Source organism: Macrobrachium nipponense, chromosome 20 (assembly GCF_015104395.2).
Source record: "Macrobrachium nipponense isolate FS-2020 chromosome 20, ASM1510439v2, whole genome shotgun sequence".
Lineage (NCBI taxonomy): Eukaryota > Metazoa > Arthropoda > Malacostraca > Decapoda > Palaemonidae > Macrobrachium > Macrobrachium nipponense.
In genome coordinates, this window is record NC_061089.1 from 30,220,631 (window position 1) to 30,240,836 (window position 20,206).

The following is a 20,206-nucleotide window of genomic DNA, read 5'->3' on the forward strand; positions in this document are numbered from 1 at the left end:
TGGGGCTATGAGTGTCAACTTCGTGCTCTTCGAAGCTACGAACTTCCTGAGCACTTCCCCCAGGATTTTGAACGGGGGAAAGGCGTATGCGTCCACACCCGACCAATCCATGAGAAACGCGTCTATTGCGAAGGCTCTCGGATCTTCCACTAGAGAGCAAAAGATCTCTATTCTTTTGGAGAGGAACGTCGCAAACAGGTCTATGTGAGGTCTCCCCCACAGGGACCAAAGACTTCAACACACTTCGTGTAGAGTCCATTCTGTGGGAAGGACCTGATTTCTCCTGCTCAGTCTGTCCGCTCTCACATTCTTGATCCCTTGAACAAAACCTTGTGAGGAGAGATATGCCTCTTTCTTCCGTCCAGGTTAACAGGTTTCTTGTCAACTGATAGAGGGAGAAAGAGTGCGTGCCTCCTTGCTTGCGTATGTAAGCCAGAGCCGTGGTGTTGTCCGAGTTTATCTGTATCACCCCGTCTCTGACTATCTCTTCGAAGAACTTTAAGGCTAGGTGTATGGCCACAAGTTCCTTGCAATTGATGTGCCAGGACACCTGTTCCTTTGTCCAGGTGCCTGACACCTCCCTTGCTCCTAGCGTCGCTCCCCATCCCGACTCCGAAGCGTTGGTAAATAACACTTGGTCTGGGTTCTGCAGAGCAAGCGATACGCCTTCGTTCTTTTGAAGTGGATTGATGATCCACCACTTCAGATGATCTTTTACATCTTGTGGAAGTTGGAAGATGTCCGAGAGTTGACCCGTCTTCCAACTCCACACCTCTTTGAGGAAAAACTGAAGAGGGCGAAGGTGAAGTCTCCCTAGCGAGAAGAACTTTTCCAATGAGGACAGGGTCCCTAAAAGGCTCAGGTAATCCCTCGCTGAGCTGTTCTTTCTCTCTAAGAAGCTCGAGATTCTCGACAAACCTCGAGCGATTCTTTCTCGCGAAGGATATACCCGAAAACCCCGAGAATCCATCTGAATCCCCAGATAGACCAAGTTCTGGCTGGGGATCAGTTGTGACTTCTCGAGGTTGACGAGCAACCCTAGCGAATCTATCATGTTCCTTGTTACTTCTAAGTCCTCCAAGCACTGAATCTTCGACTTGGCCCTGATCAGCCAGTCGTCCAAGTAGAGGGAGATGTTTATCCCTCTAGGTGAAGCCATCTTGCTACATTCGCCATCAGGTTGGTGAATACTTGTGGGGCTGTAGACAGACCGAAGCACAGAGCCCTGAACTGAAAGATCTTGTCTCCTATTACAAAGCGAAGATATTTCTTTGACAAATGGTGAATGGGAACGTGGAAATATGCGTCTTGCAGGTCCAGAGAGACCATCCAATCTCCTGGACGAAGAGCCGACATTACAGAGGCGGGACGTTTCCATGCGAAACTTCTTTTTCTGTACGAAGCGATTCATAGCGCTTACGTCCAGAACTGGCCTCCACCCCCCCGCGATGCCTTTGGTACTAGAAAAAGGCGATTGTAAAATCCCGGGGAGTGTGGATCCTGCACAAGTTCGATGGCCTCTTTTTCCCACATTTGCTCCACCATTTGAAGGAGAGTCTTTCTCATTAACGGGTCTCTGTACCTCGCTGACAGTTCCCGAGGCGTAGATGTTAGGGGCGGGCTGTCGTCGAAGGGGATTACATATCCCTTCTTCAGGACCGACACTGACCAAGGGTCGGCTCCCCTTTTTGCCCATACTCCTGCAAAGTTCAGGAGTCTGGCGCCCACTGGTGCTTGGAGGAGCAACAAGTCACTTTGATTTCTTGAAGGGTCTAAATGAAGACCTTCCTCTCTTTTCAGAGCTCTTCTTTCTGGCAGGGGGACGAGCCGCTGCACCTCCACGAAAGGGCTGCTGAGGAGGACGAGATTCCTTCTTAACCGTCGACACTACAGGCGTCCTTTCTTGGACGTTTGCGTTAGTAGGTCTTGTGTCGCCTTCTCAGTTAGCGAGCGAGATATATCCTTCACTAACTGAGAAGGAAACAGATGATCTGATAGAGGAGCGAACAGTAAGGCAGTCCTCTGGCTCGGAGAAACCCCTTTCGATAATAGGGATCCATAAACTGATCTCTTTTTCAGGAGACCGCACCAAAACCAAAAGGGAAGCCACTTCACCCGAACCGTCCTGTACTGCCTTGTCCATGCAGGACAGGACGCTATGGAGAATTTCTGGTTTTTCAGAAACTCCGGATCCTTAGATTTGTTGGCCAGAACTCCGAGTGACCAATCCAGAAAATTGAACACCTCTAAAGTGACAAAAAGTCCCTTTAGAAAGTGGTTCAACTCTGAAGTGCTCCACGTCGCTCTGACCGATCCTAAGGAGTGACGTCTAGAGGCCTCCACTAAATTGGAAAAGTCGGCATCTGCAGAGGCAGGTAGAGAAAGACCCATAGTCTCTCCTGTCCCATACCAAATACCTCTCTTCCCGTGCAATCTGGAAGGAGGCATGCAGAATACCGTCTTTCCTAACTCCTTCTTCTTGTCCATCCAAGAATCTAAAGAATGGAGTGCCTTCTTCATAGATATCGCAGGCTTCATTTTTAAAAAGGCCGACGATTTTGCCGTAGCTGAGCTCGAAAAGAGCGAACGAGGAGAAGGAGGAGCCGCCGGACTAAGAGAATCTCCAAACTCTTGAAGTAGTAATGAGGCTAAGACTTTATAACTAGAAAGTCCCTCATTAGCAGGAGGTTCGTCATCAGACAACTCGTCTAACCCTCGATCAGACGAAGGAGAAAGTTCACGTTTGGAGGGAGAGTCCTTCCAAGACCTCCTATGTTCTGAAGGAGAGGAGCTCCTATTTGGAGAAGAGTCATAACCTCCAGGAACGAGTCCCCGACTCTTGCCTCCTGGCTCTTGACTCTTGCCTCCTGACTCCTCCTCCTGGCTCCTGACTCCTGCCTCCTGACTCCTGACTCCTGCCTCCTGACTCCGGACTCCTGCCTCCTGACTCCGGACTCCTGGCTCCTGCCTCCTGACTCCTGACTCCTGCCTCTTGGCTCCTGCCTCCTGCCTCTTGCCTCCTGGCTCTTGCCTCCTGGCTCCTGCCTCTGCCTCTGGCCTGGACCTCTACACTCCTGGCTCTGGGCTCCTGCCTCCTGGTTGACTCCTCACTCCTGGCTCTTGGCTCCTGCCTCCTGGGTGACTCCTCACTCCTGGCCGGTGCCAGACGTCTGATCGTTTCATCCAGGTTCGTACCGGAAACCTCACCTCGAGTAGGAGTATCGATCCTGGAGGCAGATACCTCCATACACCTGGAGGATCTTTTAATAGGAAGGGAAGTGTCTTTCCTTCTAGGAGGCTCCTTTGACAGGACTCCTACAAACGACGAAATCTGTTCCTGCATCGCCATCATGAACCTCTTTGTAGCCTCCTCTTTATCCTCTTCGGGAGGAGGGGAAGGAGGAGGGGAGGAGTCCATAGCCTCCACCTCCTGCCTCCTTCTCACTCTAGTTGAAAGAATGGCTCTTCTTGCCTTCTTCACTCCCGATGGAGACTCCTCAGGGAAGTTTTCAGGGCTCGAGTCAATATTCGGAGCCTTCCAACTCCTCTTGAGAGGCCGAGATCGATCTGAATCTCTCCAATCACGTCTCGGTGATGAAGATCCCGACGACGAGAAACACTCACGTAGGACGCTTTTACAATAGCGGTCCTTGGCAGTCTGGGGTGTCACAGAAACCGCCGAAGGGACACCTGATCGGTGGGGATTCTCCACAACCTCCTTTCGGCTTTCGACATTCCTTCTCCCTCGGGGCATGTGAGCTTGGAAGAGGTCTAGACCTAGGAGCGTTGCTGAGCCGACCAGATGCCCCCTCCACTCCACTGGGGACACTCATATCACTGTCCACTGAAAAATCACTAGCCTTACCTTGTATGGCAGCCATTTTGTTTTCCATCAACTTGAAGGCTGCTTTTAGATCCGCAAGTTCTTTTGCTGGATCTACAGGTTCTGCAATAGGAGAAGGGGCTGCAATGGAAGGAGAAGTAGCAATACTTACCCTTGGGGAAGATCCCAAGCTTGGAATTAGTTCAGATCTAGAACTACTTAAACTTCTATGAGAAGCCTTCCTCACTCTTTCTCTTTCTAACTTTTTTAAATAATTAGTTAGATTCTTCCATTCGTTCTCACTCAAGTTCTCACATTCCTTACAAGTATTAGTAAAAGAACATTCATACTCCCTGCACCTCTTGCATACCGTGTGAGGGTCTACCGAAGCTTTCGGCAACCTCACCTTACAGCCTACATTCACACAACGTCTCACAACCATACCAGAGTCAGACATTATTAAAGAAAATTCCAAAATCAAGTCCACAAAACAGTCCACAAAAGCGTATGCCAATCCAACAATCCAGATACGTCACCAAAAGTCGGTCAAGAAGATCAATTGCCGGTGAAAAAAGAAAAACCAATCGAGAGGAACCAACAACAATGTTGATGGTCCGGGCGACAGAAGAATTCTGATTAGAAAACGGGGATGGTTCCTAGTCCTGCCACCCAGGGCAGGGCGGTAGATCACCTGACCTACCTGTAGCGTGTGCCGCGAAATTTGAAATTCTGTCGGAGACGACGGAGTCTATAGCTAAGTATATATCTGGCAGGGAAGTTGAATGTATAAAAATTCAAATTCCAGATTGACCAGAAATTCATATTTCAATAGCCCAAATTAACAGGGTTAAAGCGTATTTCTCTCATCCTTCACTCTTACTTGCCAGGCCCATAACAAACACTACCCATAAAAAATAGTCTTACCTGTAAATACTGTTCTTTTCGAGCTTCATCTTGTAATGCTTTTAGTTGATATAATTGATCTGTGGGCTTGATATGACCTCTATTGACATCTTCTACCGCAGTCCAGAACAGCCAGGTGTGAGCAGTATCATCTGAACTACACAGACGTAACTGAAAATAACATGGAGAAACCATCACGAACATGGCTTAAGTAAAAAAACAGAACAAAATTCCAATTAAAATATAAAATATCATATATATATATATCAAAACAAATAACTAAACTTCTCTATCCAACATCTTATTTGCATATTAAGTATAGTTCTTGGTAAGAGATTGATTTTTTTTATAAAAGGCTTTGATTTCATCACTTACCTCTCGATGTGGATTGAATAACCAACGGTGTATACATAAACAGGTTGCAGTTGCTGTACTATAATTCTGAATGTATAAGTTATGAGGCAGCTCATCATCACATATTTTACGTTCTGAGTGAGAAAGAAGGCACCATATCAATATGGATTCCAAATCCATGTTAATTCTATAACAAACCCATTACTTACAAAAAGTTCAAATCTGAGGTGTGAGAAATTTCCTAGACAGTATTCCTTATCCAAAGAAAATCATCCACTGGCTGACAGCAACATACATGTCTTCATGGACCTAATGTTCCAACCCCATTCTGCACATCATGTTAATTAATAATTCCAGTAGAATTTGCAAACTAATTTCCATTTTTTTTTTATATCACCAAGGCATGTATTTCTTTTACCATGAGCACACAAACTGGTAAAGTAAGACTGCAGTTATATTCCATATAGTTTTGTCATTGCCTGCTAAGTGGAATTCCTCTGGAAGGTTCTCTGCCAAAACAGTCAGTAAAACTTCTACCATGATAATCGCAGTCATTAGCCAATTTCTTCTGAATGCTCTTTCTGGAATAAAAATACACCTCTGCCTAAACAAGCAATACAACCAGACCCATAAGCAAAGGCAGCCTCCAGTGACTAGAGCTAACTTCAAAAGCTTTAAGAGGAGGTTCACAGGGTTGAACAGGCAGAAAAAGCAGATCAACGAAAGACAACAGTGACCTGGGCAGTCAAGAAAGTCACAGCAGCAGCAACGGCAGTCAGTTAGGCTGCCATTATCAAAGCATCCAGTGTAGCAGGAACAGGATGAATCCAGGCAAAGCAGGTGTAATAAGTGTACAAAAATGACACAAACAAAAGGTGGTGCCAGAGAAATAAGAACAGTAACACAAGAGGAGTAGCAGGTTCCATCTGAATAGCAGAATTGGTAGAGGCAGCAGCAACAATTTGGTAGAGGCAGCAGTAACAGATTTCACAGGTAGCACATGTGAAGACACAGTTCCACTTACCACAGTAATGGAATCAGCAGTAGTGAGCAGACCAAGTTCAACAGAAAAAGCTTGCAAAGCCAAGGCAAGAGACTGAAAAGCAGCAGGAACTACAGGAACAGCACACACAGTAGGTGTACCAGGTACAATGGGAGCAGCAGACACATAAATATGGCAGGTGCAGCAGACAGATGGCAGGTACAGCAGCAGCAGCTAATGCAGCAGTTGTAACAGGAAACTTGGGAGCAGCAAACATAGCAGATGTAACCAGACAGCAGGCAGTACAAGGGTCACAAAGCCAACCCAGTTAAAGTAATAACTTGACAAGGATGGTCTGGAATTATTCCAGGTATAGAGGACCAACCATTCTTTACAAGTGTGAAAAAGCTCGTACCAAAATATCTGGCACAGCAGGAACTGCATGCGAGAAGTGAGCAGCTGAGCAGACAGACTAGGCAACAGAAAAGAATACAAGTAGAGGACTGATGGTCCTTCATCTGAACCGACAATGAGGAAGATCCAGAGACTTTTATGACCTCATCTCATATTGTAACCAAAGTGTGGAAAACAAATCACAACATATCCCACAGGTATGAGCAGGCAAACATCACTGTTCATAAAAGGTTTAGTTCTTTCTCCAGTGGGGACATGAAGGTCCAACAGACCCTCCCCAAACAAATTATAGCTGGAAAAAACATAAGAAGAACAGTATGATGTTGACAGAGTAAGTGGTATTCCAATTACTTAGGAGTTAGAATATAAAAACTAGTAAGGACCCATGACAGCAATAGAGACTTTTCAGGCAAGCCAAACAGACACACATTATTACATGATTGTGTAATAAAGTAAATTCAGATTTTCTGTACTGTATCATACAACAAAAATAGTAATTCTGTAACATATTCAAAATAGGCTTAAAATTACAGTACCACCATATCACCAATGCCTGTCTGGAGGAGATACAGAGGAAGGAAATGAGGGAAGCTTTAAGACTGTGTAGGTTAGTTTGTACAATTACAGTATAGAACATAAATACAAACTATATACATAATGTATTTTGATGTCTTAATAATTAATGTGTGCCATACCACACAAAAACAATGTACTTGCTGCTGAAATATATCTTTAACAGGCTTAAAACTACAGAATCAGAAATGACTGCTAATACAATACAACAGAGAAGATATAGATGCAAGTCTACGAGTATTCTTAACACTTAAACGCCGACTGGACGTATTGTCCGTCGACTAAAATTGTCTGTTGGGTGCCAAGTGGACGTACAGTACGTCGACTACAAAAAGATTTTTAAATATTCGCGGAAAAATAGTTATAGGCCTAGTTTGCGAAAGATTTTAAATCACTCCCCTTGAGGGATGCTGGGAGTTCACGGATCACGTTGTTGTTTTGTTTACAAGTATTACCCAGCCGCGCATGCGCGAATTTTAGAAAAAAACTAGTTTTTACGTCCGAGCGTTACAGATTCATGCATCATTTTGTGATAATATTTTCTCTGTGTTGCTTTGATTGTTTTACAATTTGTTATATACCAAAATCATCGCAATTTAGTGTACAATACAACAACAAAAAAATAGCTCATTAGCTTTAACCGTTTTGCTCACAGCGGGATTTGTATACAATTATATATGAATTTTTTTTTTGCGCTGTCATATATTCCAATATATATATATATATGATAATGATATTTTTTTCATTTCTGATGGTTGCATACTAAACTTCAGGCAATGACAAAAAAAGGAGCCAAAAAACTAAGCGTGCTGTGATTTTTTGAAAAAAACTTTTTTTCTGCCTCAGCGCTAACTCCCAAACGCCGCCGGCATATGACAGACACTTTTGTAAATAGAGGCTCGGCGTTTAAGGGTTAACTATGTAGTCAATGAATAAGGCAAAGGCCATCAATATAATACAGAAAAATACTTGTGTGTGGGTATACCCTTTAACATGCATTAGGAACAGGTTTTACTGCTTATCTTTCCCAGAAATATTCCCAGAAATATTAACAAAGCTTCAAAATAAACCTCTTCAGAAAGGCCACGAAGATCAGGGTATAGATAACACTCTCCAATTAGGGCTCCACTTCCATCCACCCACTTGTTGCCATAAACTTCAAACCAAAGGTTCTTCAATGTGTAATAAACTTTCCTTAAGAACATACTAAACCTATACAACTCCCATCCTCTCACGACAAAGCAAAATAAGACACTAAGCCTGAAATTTCCAGGCTAAAACTAAGCCATTCACTAACTAGTGCAATGTACTTCCACTTTCAGTAAAAATTTTAAAATATTCTCTTTGGTAACATAAGGGATACTCACCAAAATTATATTCTACTATTTCAAATAGAGCAAAACATTTGGCTGTTTCTGGGGGAATGTTGATTTTTTCGACTACTGCTTGATAGACCTGATGAGCAAGTACATTCTTTGCTTGTGTTACAGTTACAACAGTCTTATCAGGTAGTAGCACCTTCAGGTCCACACGAATACTATTACCCTGAGAAGCAATAAAAAAATCAGCTATTATACATGTTTTATAAATTTACCTTATGAAGGCTAGGCTTAGAAATGAAAGTTCATACTACTTCAACCTTTCATCTATCCTTTGTGTGATAACAACCAACTGTATATAAATGACCAATGATTTATGGTTACTAAAATGGCATTGCAACATCTCGGTTACTGTTGCCATAATGATATTAAATAGGAAAAAAAGTAGCCTAACAAACATGTGGCTGCTTGTAGTTTTACTTAATGTATTTATACTTATGCATACAGTGGTACCCCAGTTCATATACTTAATTCGTTCGGAGAAGCTGTTCGTGACTCGAAAAATTCGTAACATGAATCAACTTTCCCCATTTATTTAATACAATTTAAAAACAAATAATTCTTTCAAACCTCTGAAATACTATTTTCTTTCCATTTTTTTATGGTTTTCTTGCACAAAGTTATGCTTTACTTCACTGCATCCAATAATATTGTATGTATGTTCATATTACTATTGTATTATAAAATACAAAAAGCAATGTTTTAGTTTGGAAATCAGCTGAGAATGATTGCAAAGTGAGTTTATTTTGCTGTAGTGAACTCAAATCAGAGCAATTTTCTTGCTTCTAGCTAGCGTCAATGAATCTCTAGATACTCTACTAATATGGGACAAGGTTATTTTACATTATACGAAGTGTTTTCGAGTCGAAATATCACTTGAATACGTATTGCTGTCAAGAAAATTTAGTTATATTTGTTTCATTAGTAGATGGAGCTGAGGGCTTGTTTATTGCATTAAAAAAATCAACAGATTGCATTCGATATTTTCAAATGATTTCATCATAGTACGACTTTACATATTTTTCTCTTATTGGAGTGACAGTAAAATGTTCTTTTATGCCAAATAGTTTACTTCTAACCAAAGCATCAAATAAAAGCTTATAGCACATACAGCACATCAAATAACCTGATACACATCCCTTTAAGGCCACCTTACACACAATAGTGAATATTGCTATCTAATGCCTAAAAAAATTACACCCACCTGATGATCATCAGAATCATTCAAGAAATCCTGCATTATATCAGATTCTGCAATGACACGAACAGCACAAACTTTCTCAAGGTATAATTCAAGTCCTCGACGTCTTCCATCTAGCTGTTGTTCAGATAACCTACAAGAAAAAACCATACATTTCTTAACTCTTGCATGGAAAAATATGCAACTGAATATAATAAAAAAGAAAAACCTTCAATCATCCAATTAATGCTTTAAGTTAACATGTTATATGATCAAGTCATTTCTAGTATAAGAAATCTAAATTATACTAAGAAGAGCACAGCATTAAATCTCCAGCATTTTTAATAACAACAGTACAACATTACAATTAGAATTTATCATTACCCAGTGCCAACACATTATCCATAACAAATAATGTGACAATATTATGTACCAAGATGCTTGGTAAAGTTGAAAGTTTTATATCTTTGAAAACTCAAACTCAAATCAGAATTGGAAATTGGTAATAAGATAATCTGTTCATTTATTTTTCACATTTAAGCAATTAAGAAAAATGTATCACTGGTGTTAATGGCACAACTGAGCTCAATCAATATTCTACCAATAATTACCATAACTTGCAGTTGTAATTCCAACTTTATTTCAAATTACAATGCATAACAATTTTATACCAAATTACATTGCAGAACAATTTTTCAACAGAAATGAATCAAGATTAAAAAATTGCTTGAAAATTTTACATCTCAACAATAAAAGAACTACTTACGAAAAAGGCCACTTCCCAGGCAGTTTTGGGAAGTTGAAGTCCATGAACTCTCGTTTGAGATTATTATGTAGATTTGAGAATTCTCTGTATCTGCGGGCACACAAGTGTCTTCCCGCCATATAAATATTGAAGACAACATATTTTTCAACACCAGACTCAATATACGAGTAATCTGGAATCGATATTGGGAGAGAGCGTTTTTCACTGTAGTCAATGTATGAAAAACCAGAGGTTTCTTCACTTGGTTCCAATCTCTCAGCCTCCTGGAAGAAAGTAAGACACTACAGTACCTGGTCCTGTACAATGTGGCTTGGTAAACAAATGATTATAATATAACCCATATATATCAGGAACTCTGGAAATTAAAACCAATTTCTTTTTAACCAATTATAACATATACTATCGTGAATTTGACAGCAACATTTCCCATAAGGTTGGTACAAAAATCTAATAAAAAGTTAACGTATTTTCAGGTCTGGCTATCCCCAATGACTGTAGAAAATGCTATAAACTTTGGTAAATCTTACTGTAATAAATTAAGACACCATGCGGAGATAGGGCAGCAACACAAGTGTATCATGTGTTGCATTCTATCCAATATAACATTTTTCTTGTATTAATATGTAAATTTTTAAAGTAATCTGTATTTTTCCTAAGTGTACAAACCAAAACCTTTAATGCAGAGTACTAACCAAAGTCTGGAATTGGTCACTGAAACTTAGTACGTACACAGGAGGCTACCTCGTAGTTAAGGGAAGTGAATGTGGGATTACCCCCAAATCACCTGTCACCAAGCACATTTTCCTTCAGTATCAGGGACAAAGCAAGGTGGTTGAGAGAGGAAATATGATAACAGCCTCTTGTTTGTATACAGTGGTCCTCCCTTATTCGTGGGAGATGTGTACCAGACAACACCCCCACTGTGAATAGTGAGAACCCATCAAGTTGGAACCCCTATAAACATGCTGAAAACTGCCTATTTTGTTAGTTAAAACTTAGGAAAAACCCACAAAAAATTTTTATACATGGTTTTTTTTAATAGTTTTACCACAAAAAATACATTTTATGATGAAATTGACAAAAAAACAGGAATTTTGTGGATATTTCTCATAGAAAAAAACCGCGAATATGCGAATTTTCCGCAAATCATGCAGGGAAACGTTCCCGAGAGAAATCCGCGAATGTGTGAGTCTGCGAATTTGGGGGGTCCACTGTACACAGGAAAAGCACAAATTATCTTAAAAGTTTATTTTTTCCTACAGAACACAAACCATTGCCTTTTATGTTAGAGACTTTAAGTCGGAGGTTGTCTCTTAACTGAATGGAGAATGAAACTCACCCAGGCCTGGAAGCATTTTTCAACATCAACACTTGATGTTCTACATCTGAACATTCTTGAGAAAACTGCTCTGGGCTATCACAAAAACTGCAAGAAGGTACAACTTCTCTGACCTTCTTATGCAGCACCTGAGGCGTGCGTGACACGCCCACAGCAGACCTTTCAATGGTCTCAATTTATACCACTATTGCGCCACTGGCTCCTCTAAACTTGAAGAAAGAGGGTGCAAATCCTGGAAGTTACCTTTCCATTGGCTGTCTGATGCCACCTGGGAACTGACAACAGGTGTGGCTAAGGGGCTGACTACCCAGGGGCAGACCCCAATGACCTCCCTGAGGCTTCTAGAATAGTTTCTCCTAAGTTTAGGGGAGTATGCTAGGGACTTTTGCCTAGAAGAATCAGCGGGACGAGTAGCCAGCTCCTCCACTAACACTTCACCTTCACCAATTACAATTTTACTCTCCATAAAGGCTCTAACAGAAGCCCCTATTTGAGCCAGTGTTCACTAGCATGTCGAACTTGCATTGAACTTATGCTCAAGGGTGGCAATAGCATTGGGTTTGGGAGTACGGGAGCTGGGTAAAGAATCAGATGGTAAAGAAGGACTAGTTAAATTAGGGACAAAGCAGAAACAGGTACAAGGTAAATCAACAGAAGATTTAACAGAATACAGGCAGTCCCCGGCTTACAATGGGGGTTCCGTTCCCGAGACATCGTAAGCCAAAAATCATCGTAAGCCAGAAAAGCATAAAAAATCCTAAGATATCTTTACTTTTAATGCTTTGGGTGTATTAAAAACTATGTAAACATTTTTATTGCATTTTTCATAAAAAAAAAAACTTCAAATATTGATTATTTTGCATTTCTGGAGTCATATTTCTTCTGCCAGATCGACATCATAAGCATCGTAACCCTGGAACATGCGTCGTAAACCAGAAAATAAGTTCCAATGAATATAACTGAAAAGCATCATAACTTCGGAACGTCGTGAGCCAGAGACTGCCTGTACTGACTGAATAAACTTTTGTCATTCCTAGCGATTGCCTTTCTCTTTCTGTTCTTCTCTAACTTAGTTAGATGAGAACTTAAAACCCTCCATTTCTTAGGTTTGCAATCAATACATTCAGATCAAGTTAAAACTGAAAGAACATACTTGACCACTGCAAGTTGTATATTTAGTATGCATAATACTTCACTGATGTCAGCTTCATATTGCAGCCTTTGCTGCAATAACGAATACTGATCGCACTTGTGTTGGACATAGTCGGTGAAAATAAGTTGAAAAGCAGTCTCATTAAATAGTAGTCACAATTTGGTTATGAAAAAGTCTTTTTCGGTGAAAATCCTAATAACTAAGTTGCCGAAAGGCTACCAAAGGCAAAATACAATGGAACCCTGTATTTGCATGGGATATGTATCAGCCTGCAAATAGCTAGAATCCACAAATACTTAGAACCCTTATAAAAATGCTTAAAACTGTCTATTTTGTTAGTTCAAACTCAAGAAAAACCCACTAAAAATACTTATACCATTCCTGGTTTTTTTAATAACTTCATCACAAAAAGTGCATTTACTTATGAAATTGATATAAAAATACAGTGATTTGTGGATATTTCTCATGGAAAAATACTGCAAATACAAGAATTTCCCACGAATAATGGGCAGATATGGTCCATGGAGAAATCTGTGAATATGAGAGTCCGTGAATGTCGAGAATGCAAATATGGGGGTCCACTGTACTTCACCAATTTAGATCATCAACCATACATTAGTAAATAAAGAATTTCAAATTCTGCTGCTGCTCATAACCATCGTCATAAGCCAGCAGAAATAAATTTAAATGCTTTGCTCAGTTGTTCTTCTCTTTCCCGAAAGTGGGTGAGACCAGTTACCTACACTAAAACAAAAGAATCACTATCGCGAATTTCATATTTTAGCTGCTGACACTAGAAACTGATAGCTATGTAACTACTTGGTGAGTTACTTACATAAAACTCATAAACTCTTACCTTCTGTGACACAGATATTACAGTCAATTTCAAAACATCACCTCCCTGCTTGATGAGTTCAACTACATACCGATGCTCTGCTCCTTCCACATTCACTCCATTCCTACAAAAAAATAAATAAATAAATGGTTATCTGAACAGCTGTAATTGTCAAATACAAATTATGATTTCTTTGGCAAACTATGCGTATACCGATAAGAAATTCCACTGAGACCTGAAACAGCAACTAACTCTGATAAATTGGTCAAAAAATGAAGCGCTAATTCTCAATACAATTTACCTAGAAGTAACATATGTATATGAAATATAAACTCTGACAGAGATACACTCAATCCAAGAGATGGAAGCAGTCCCGTAAATGCAAGTTAAGAAAAGTTGTAAAAGTCTCAAAATGTTTTCAATACAGAAGTACGTACATAATACATATTGATACATTTTGTAAAATATGATCTATCTATATGCAATGTAGCATCAATAAACATAAAAGAACCTACAACAGATCATAACAGTCTGGATGGAACTGTGGCAGAATGCTGACAAGTAGGGAGACCAGTCATGGAAAAAAAAAAAAAAAAAAAAACAAGTAGGGAGACCAGTCATGGAAAAAAAAAAACAAGTAGGGAGACCAGTCATGGAAAAAAAAAAAAAAAGTCACTGATAAGAACTTGGATCAAGTGGAAATACAAGCAGAATGTGGCAATGTATAAGAAAATGGAGAGAACTCTGCAACCATCCAACAAAAATGGGGGAGTATAAAAACATAACAAGGATAATGATTAATGAGGCTCAAAATTCTTTGGACTGAACAGTATGGAACAAATAACAGAAACATGCATAGTACAGCTATTCCAGGTAAAATTATAGATAACACACAAATTATATGTGAAGTAATGCTATAGTAGTAACACCTTGCTTAATAACCTAGCTTTAAAGTAGACTACCTATATTCCTAGTCTAAGATTTGTTAAGTAACACTAAACAAAACAATTAGTATTACTAAATTATAAATGCATTAGATGCATATCAGTACACCCAACATTTAATAAAATCTGTCATTTTTCTTGGTTTACAAATCAGAGCCCTTTATCATATTTCCCATCTCAGCTTTCCTACTTTGTTCTTGTTGCCCCTAGGAAACAGGGCTTGATGACAGTAGGAGAATGAATGGTATTCCCCTTTTAACCAGCAGCTGATTCAGGCTTGCAATGACAAAGAGTCCTAGGAGTCTTTCACATTGCAAGGTTACAGCGTTTTTCAGCTTGCATTGCGGAGTATGAATGGAGCCCCTGACATAACCCGGGGTACTTCCTGTATTTGGGGCTCAACATTATCCAACACACCTGGACCAGGGACCAAGGACCCAAAGATATATGATAGTATACTATACATTAATGTCAAAAATTTTTAAAAACCACACACTGATGGTTGACAATGCTGTTCACCCTCAGGAAAATTTTGGTAACACTGCTTGCACACATAAACCGCATAAACATACTGAGAAAGGGTTTGGGAGTGGGGGGTCAGATGGCTGGGCACCATGGGAGAGGAGGGGCAGTATGCATAGCTATGTAGAACTCACTCAAGAGAAGGGGCTGTTTTGGAAGGTGGGTGGAGCTGGGGACCAGTTTCCCTGGCTTGGTTTGTTTTGTGTTGTTATGCTTATGATCTTTTCAAAGGCAGTTCCTGCTTATCGGCAACCCACTTCTATGGCTCTTGTCTAGCGCTGAAAGTCACAATGATGTCGAAATGCACCAATTTCTGGTTATCAGCACTGATAATAGAGTACTGGCACCAATACATACCTAACAGAGAAGCCATGGAACCATCATCAGCGCTGACAAACACCAAAAATTGCCAATTTTCACTCATCATCAAGTCATCAAAACAGAACCTGCAGTGATAACTGGGGACTGCCTGTATTTATATTTTACCTTGGTCTCATTTACAGTTTTATTATATTTTCTTTTTTATTTCTACATCCCAAAAGATAAACACAATCATGTGCGTAGGGTAGTGCGGTACATACGAACACAATGTGATGGCATTAGTGAAATAGCCATAGCTTGTTTTGTTGTGTGTTATACACTTATTGTTATGTGTTATACACTTAATATTTTAGTTATATTTTACACTATTATCATTTATACTTTTACTATATTTTCTCATTTTTTTTTATTTTACAACCCATAAGATAAATGGAATCGTGTGCTTAGGGTACTTACATACACAAACTCATTTGTTGGCATAGGTGAACTTGCTAGAGCTTTTTTTGTTTCATGTTGTTAAACTCATTGAATTTTTTATTTATATTTTAATGTATTTTATTATCCTCTTTTTACAAACTAAAAGATAACCGCAAACTTGTGCGCAGGGTACATATGTACCCACACTCATTCACTGGCAATGGTGAACTTGCTATAGCTTGTTTTGTCTTGTGTTTTTACATGTATACAGTGACAAAATATGTTCTCCAGTACTGTAATGATATGTGATAATCATAGACAACTAAACTTGTAATGAAATACTGCACAGTAAATCAAGCAAAGCGAAAAAAACAGAGAAACTTGATACTGCACAAAGAAACATACGTGCATGAACACACACACTAACTTCAACAACAATGAAATGCCACATGTAGATGCATGTACATAGAAGTAAACATATGCACACACACACAAGTATACAAGTAAAGCTTCCGAGATATTATGAAGTGAAATGAAAATTCATTAATTCCAATAAAATAGAAAATGGTCTACTACTTTGTAGTACTGTTCTTAAAATTAATTTGCTTTGGACAGTTTGTTTGTTTTATTTGTTTGTATGGTGCTTTTACATTGCATGGAACCAGTGGTTATTCAGCAACGGGACCAACGGCTTTACGTGACTTCCGAACCACGTCGAGAGTGAACTTCTATCACCAGAAATACACATCTCTCACTCCTCAATGGAATGGTCGAGAATCGAACCCGCGACCAACGAGGTGGGACGCAAACACCATACCAACCAGGCCACTGAGGCGCTTTTCTTTGGACAGTCGTCACTGAGAAATGCCATATGTACGACAGATGTAAAGACGGTGTTTACACAAACAACTTCCTTGATTCTCTTTACTTATTGAATGAATTTCATTTTCAGTAGATCATACTGTCCTTGGCTATGCTTCTAGAGCAGTGGTTCCCAACATGGAGTGTAAGTAATTTAATTTAAGGGGGCAATTCAAGATTGAGTTATTAGCAGTGAATGTTTCTAGCAAGTCTGTATGAGTAGGAGTGTGTCCAAGTACACATAGGTAATTGCATATACGTATACTGTATATAATATGGTATTATCACCTTCATTACAACTATCAAATGGTTTTCCTAGTTAAATTAATGAACTGACTGAAGGAAGGAACAAAGGAACAGGTCCTAAACAAGTAAGAAACTTGTACAAGGTTGTGCCAATGCTGCTTTTTGCAGTGGCTTTCAGTTCTTGGTGGTGTGAAGATGTGCATGCTGCATCATCTTTTAAAAGTGTATGTAGTGTCTGTCTTTGCATAAACTGTTACTGTCAAGTCATACACTTGAGGCTAGTTTTATAATTTTGTTACTCATTGCCAAATCTGGAAAAAATCATACTATAGGGGAGGATTTAACTAAATCATTAATATCAGCATTTCTTAAAACAGTTGTGGAAAAAGATGACAAAGAGTTTAAAGCAATGCCAATCAGTACCAATACTGTTTGCAGAGGAATAGATGAAATACAAAAAGATATTGAAACACCACTTGTTGAAAAGCTGAAATCAAGAAAATTCTCAGTGCAAATGGATGAATCAACTGTGAGACAGTGAGGCCTTATTACTAACCTAAGTAAAATATATTGATAAAGGCAAATTTGTTGAAATGTTATAGCACTGCAAATCATTATAGAGCACCACTACCACCATTGATATCTAGTACAAATAACTAAAACACTACTTAGATGTAAATAATATACCAATGGAAAACATATCTTGTGCAAGAGGTGGTGCTCCTATTATAATGGGCAAGAAATAAGGCTGCTTAAAACTGATGAAAGCTGAGAATCCAAAAATGATTCTCATGCACTGTTATTCATAGTGTCAAAAAACTATCTCCTGTTCTTAATGAGATATTGAAATCAGTTATAAAAATGTCATTCTTATAATAAAATGAAATTTTATTGCATACTTACTGAACAATTATAGGGAACCTACAGCAGTATAATTGTTTGGTAAGAGACTGCAATAAAATGTATCAATGCTATCAAAGCTAATGCCAAATGTGAGTGTCTCTTCAAGCAATTTTGTTAAGATAAAAATGCAGACCATGTGAGACTTTTACTTCACACTGAGGTACAGTGGCTTTAGAAATGGAATTGTTTGAAAAGATTCATGAAACTATTTGATGTGCTCAAAAACTTTTTAATGATAAGCCTGAAATGAAGCACCCATAACTGTTGATGGTAAAGAACTTTAAGTTAGTATTTAGCAGATGCTATCTTTGACAAACTGAATGCAAGGAACAAAAACTCTGTGATGCAGCCAGTGCTAGTGGATTTATCTGATGTTTCAATGTAGTACCAAGAAGAACTCTCGGAAATACAAAATGACGAGTTAGTTAAAACATTATTCAATACATATATATACTACAAGGAGCAATGGCATGGCTTGGTGATGATACAGAAACTAAATACCCAAATTCAATCAGCTTTACGAGAATACTCTTATTACCATTCCCATCTTCAAATCTAGCTGAATGTGCCTTTAGTGCTGTAAAATGATTTCCTACCAAGGAAAAGAAATAAACTAGATATCGCTAAACAAGATGATTTGAGACGAAACATACTAAATTAGTGCCTAATATAAAATCTCTGCAGCAAGCATGAAGCACAAGCATCTCACTAAGACTACATTTAGTAATCCTATCTAGAGGTGAACTCAAACTGTATACAGGCAGTCCCCGGGTTACGACGGGTTCGGCTTACGACGTTCCGAGGTTAAAGCGCTTTTCAATTATATTCATCAGAAATTATTTCCAGGGTTACGATGCATGTTCAGGGTTACGACGCCTACAATGCTCATCTGGCAGAAGAAATATGACACCAAAAATGCAAAATAATCAATATTTGAAGGTTTTTTTGATGAAAAATGCAATAAGAATGCAGTTTACATAGTTTTCAATGCACCCAAAGCATTAAAAGTAAGGTTTTCTTGGGATTTATGATGATGTTCCGGCTTATGACGCATCTCAAGAACGGAACCCCCGCCATAACCCGGGGACTGCCTGTATTGCATTTGATAGGTACCTTAATTTTATTGTACAGTAATCCAAATGATTGAAGTACTGTATTACAGACAAAAACTTAAATTCAAATTATTTTATATTGTATACATTTCAGTTCTCTATTATAAGTTTTAAAACTTTTTCTGTTTTCAAACAAGATAATCCATAAATATTTTAATATTTTATTTTCTCGCTCCCTTTATTACCAGTATGTATACATATACTCATTTATTATTATCATTATTATTATTATTAACATCATTATTATCTTAATATCACTTAATATTCTTTTTTACAATTTCTTAGTATAATTTCTTTCTGATAGCTTTACCTGTAACTAGGCTCTTTTATTTTTCTCTTCCATGGATAGCATGTTCTTAGGAAGCTTGTTTAAGCCAAGTAAATAGCATTTTAGGCTTACTGCATGTGACTAGTTCACTCTTAATAATAATAATTACATATCACCACAGGGGGCATCAGGTTGGAAACCAGTTCTAGAGCATGTTTCATTTTCGGTAGATTGTAATAACCTAGATTTTCAAACAAAGTTTACCAAACTTATGGCTTATGTAAAAATTCCTAACCATCTCTTAAAAATAACAGCCCATCCCAAGGAAATGACATACACAAAATACAGTATGACGTAAGCAAATGAATTTGGAAACAGCTGCTTGGCAATTTTAAGGGATTTTCTTTAACAAAGTATGCTAGTTTACCTCTGAACACCCATATTATGTAAAAAAAAAAAAAATAATAATAATAATAATAATAATAATAATGCCAGAAATACATTAGTTTATTTTAGCATCTAAAAACTATTCTACTAATTTTTGATAGTAGGCTCAATCATCTGATTTTGAGAAGGTAAATATTTAGTAAATGCAAATGGCAGATGATCAATTTTTTTTTATACACATGACGATGATGTTATAACATGGTACTACAGTGTAAATGAATTCTGTAAGTGAAATATGAGTTTCATTACCATTGACTTTATCTTAAATACAGCTGTAATAGCCTACTTAATGAATACTGTGAGCGTAACACCTAGCCTAGGTCAACAGGTCATACAAACATTTTTTTATCTTGTGTAAGTTAATACAATGTGGTAACAACTGATAACGTTGCTACATAAAAATACATTAATGATCACAAGACCATGGTAGGCTGTGGGGACACACAAGTAGGCTACCTACCTAC

At 38.8% G+C, this 20,206-nt stretch overlaps 1 protein-coding gene across 1 annotated transcript in view; it reads right to left on the reverse strand.

Moving 5' to 3' along the window:
* The window catches only part of LOC135224371 (sorting nexin-27-like), a 74,726-nt gene that overhangs the window by 52,061 nt on the left and 2,459 nt on the right, over positions 1 to 20,206 (reverse strand). The window contains 6 exon segments of the mRNA XM_064263329.1: positions 4,748 to 4,897; positions 5,102 to 5,214; positions 8,417 to 8,594; positions 9,633 to 9,762; positions 10,375 to 10,637; positions 13,723 to 13,825. Of these exon segments, the coding sequence (XP_064119399.1) occupies positions 4,748 to 4,897; positions 5,102 to 5,214; positions 8,417 to 8,594; positions 9,633 to 9,762; positions 10,375 to 10,637; positions 13,723 to 13,825 (937 nt within the window).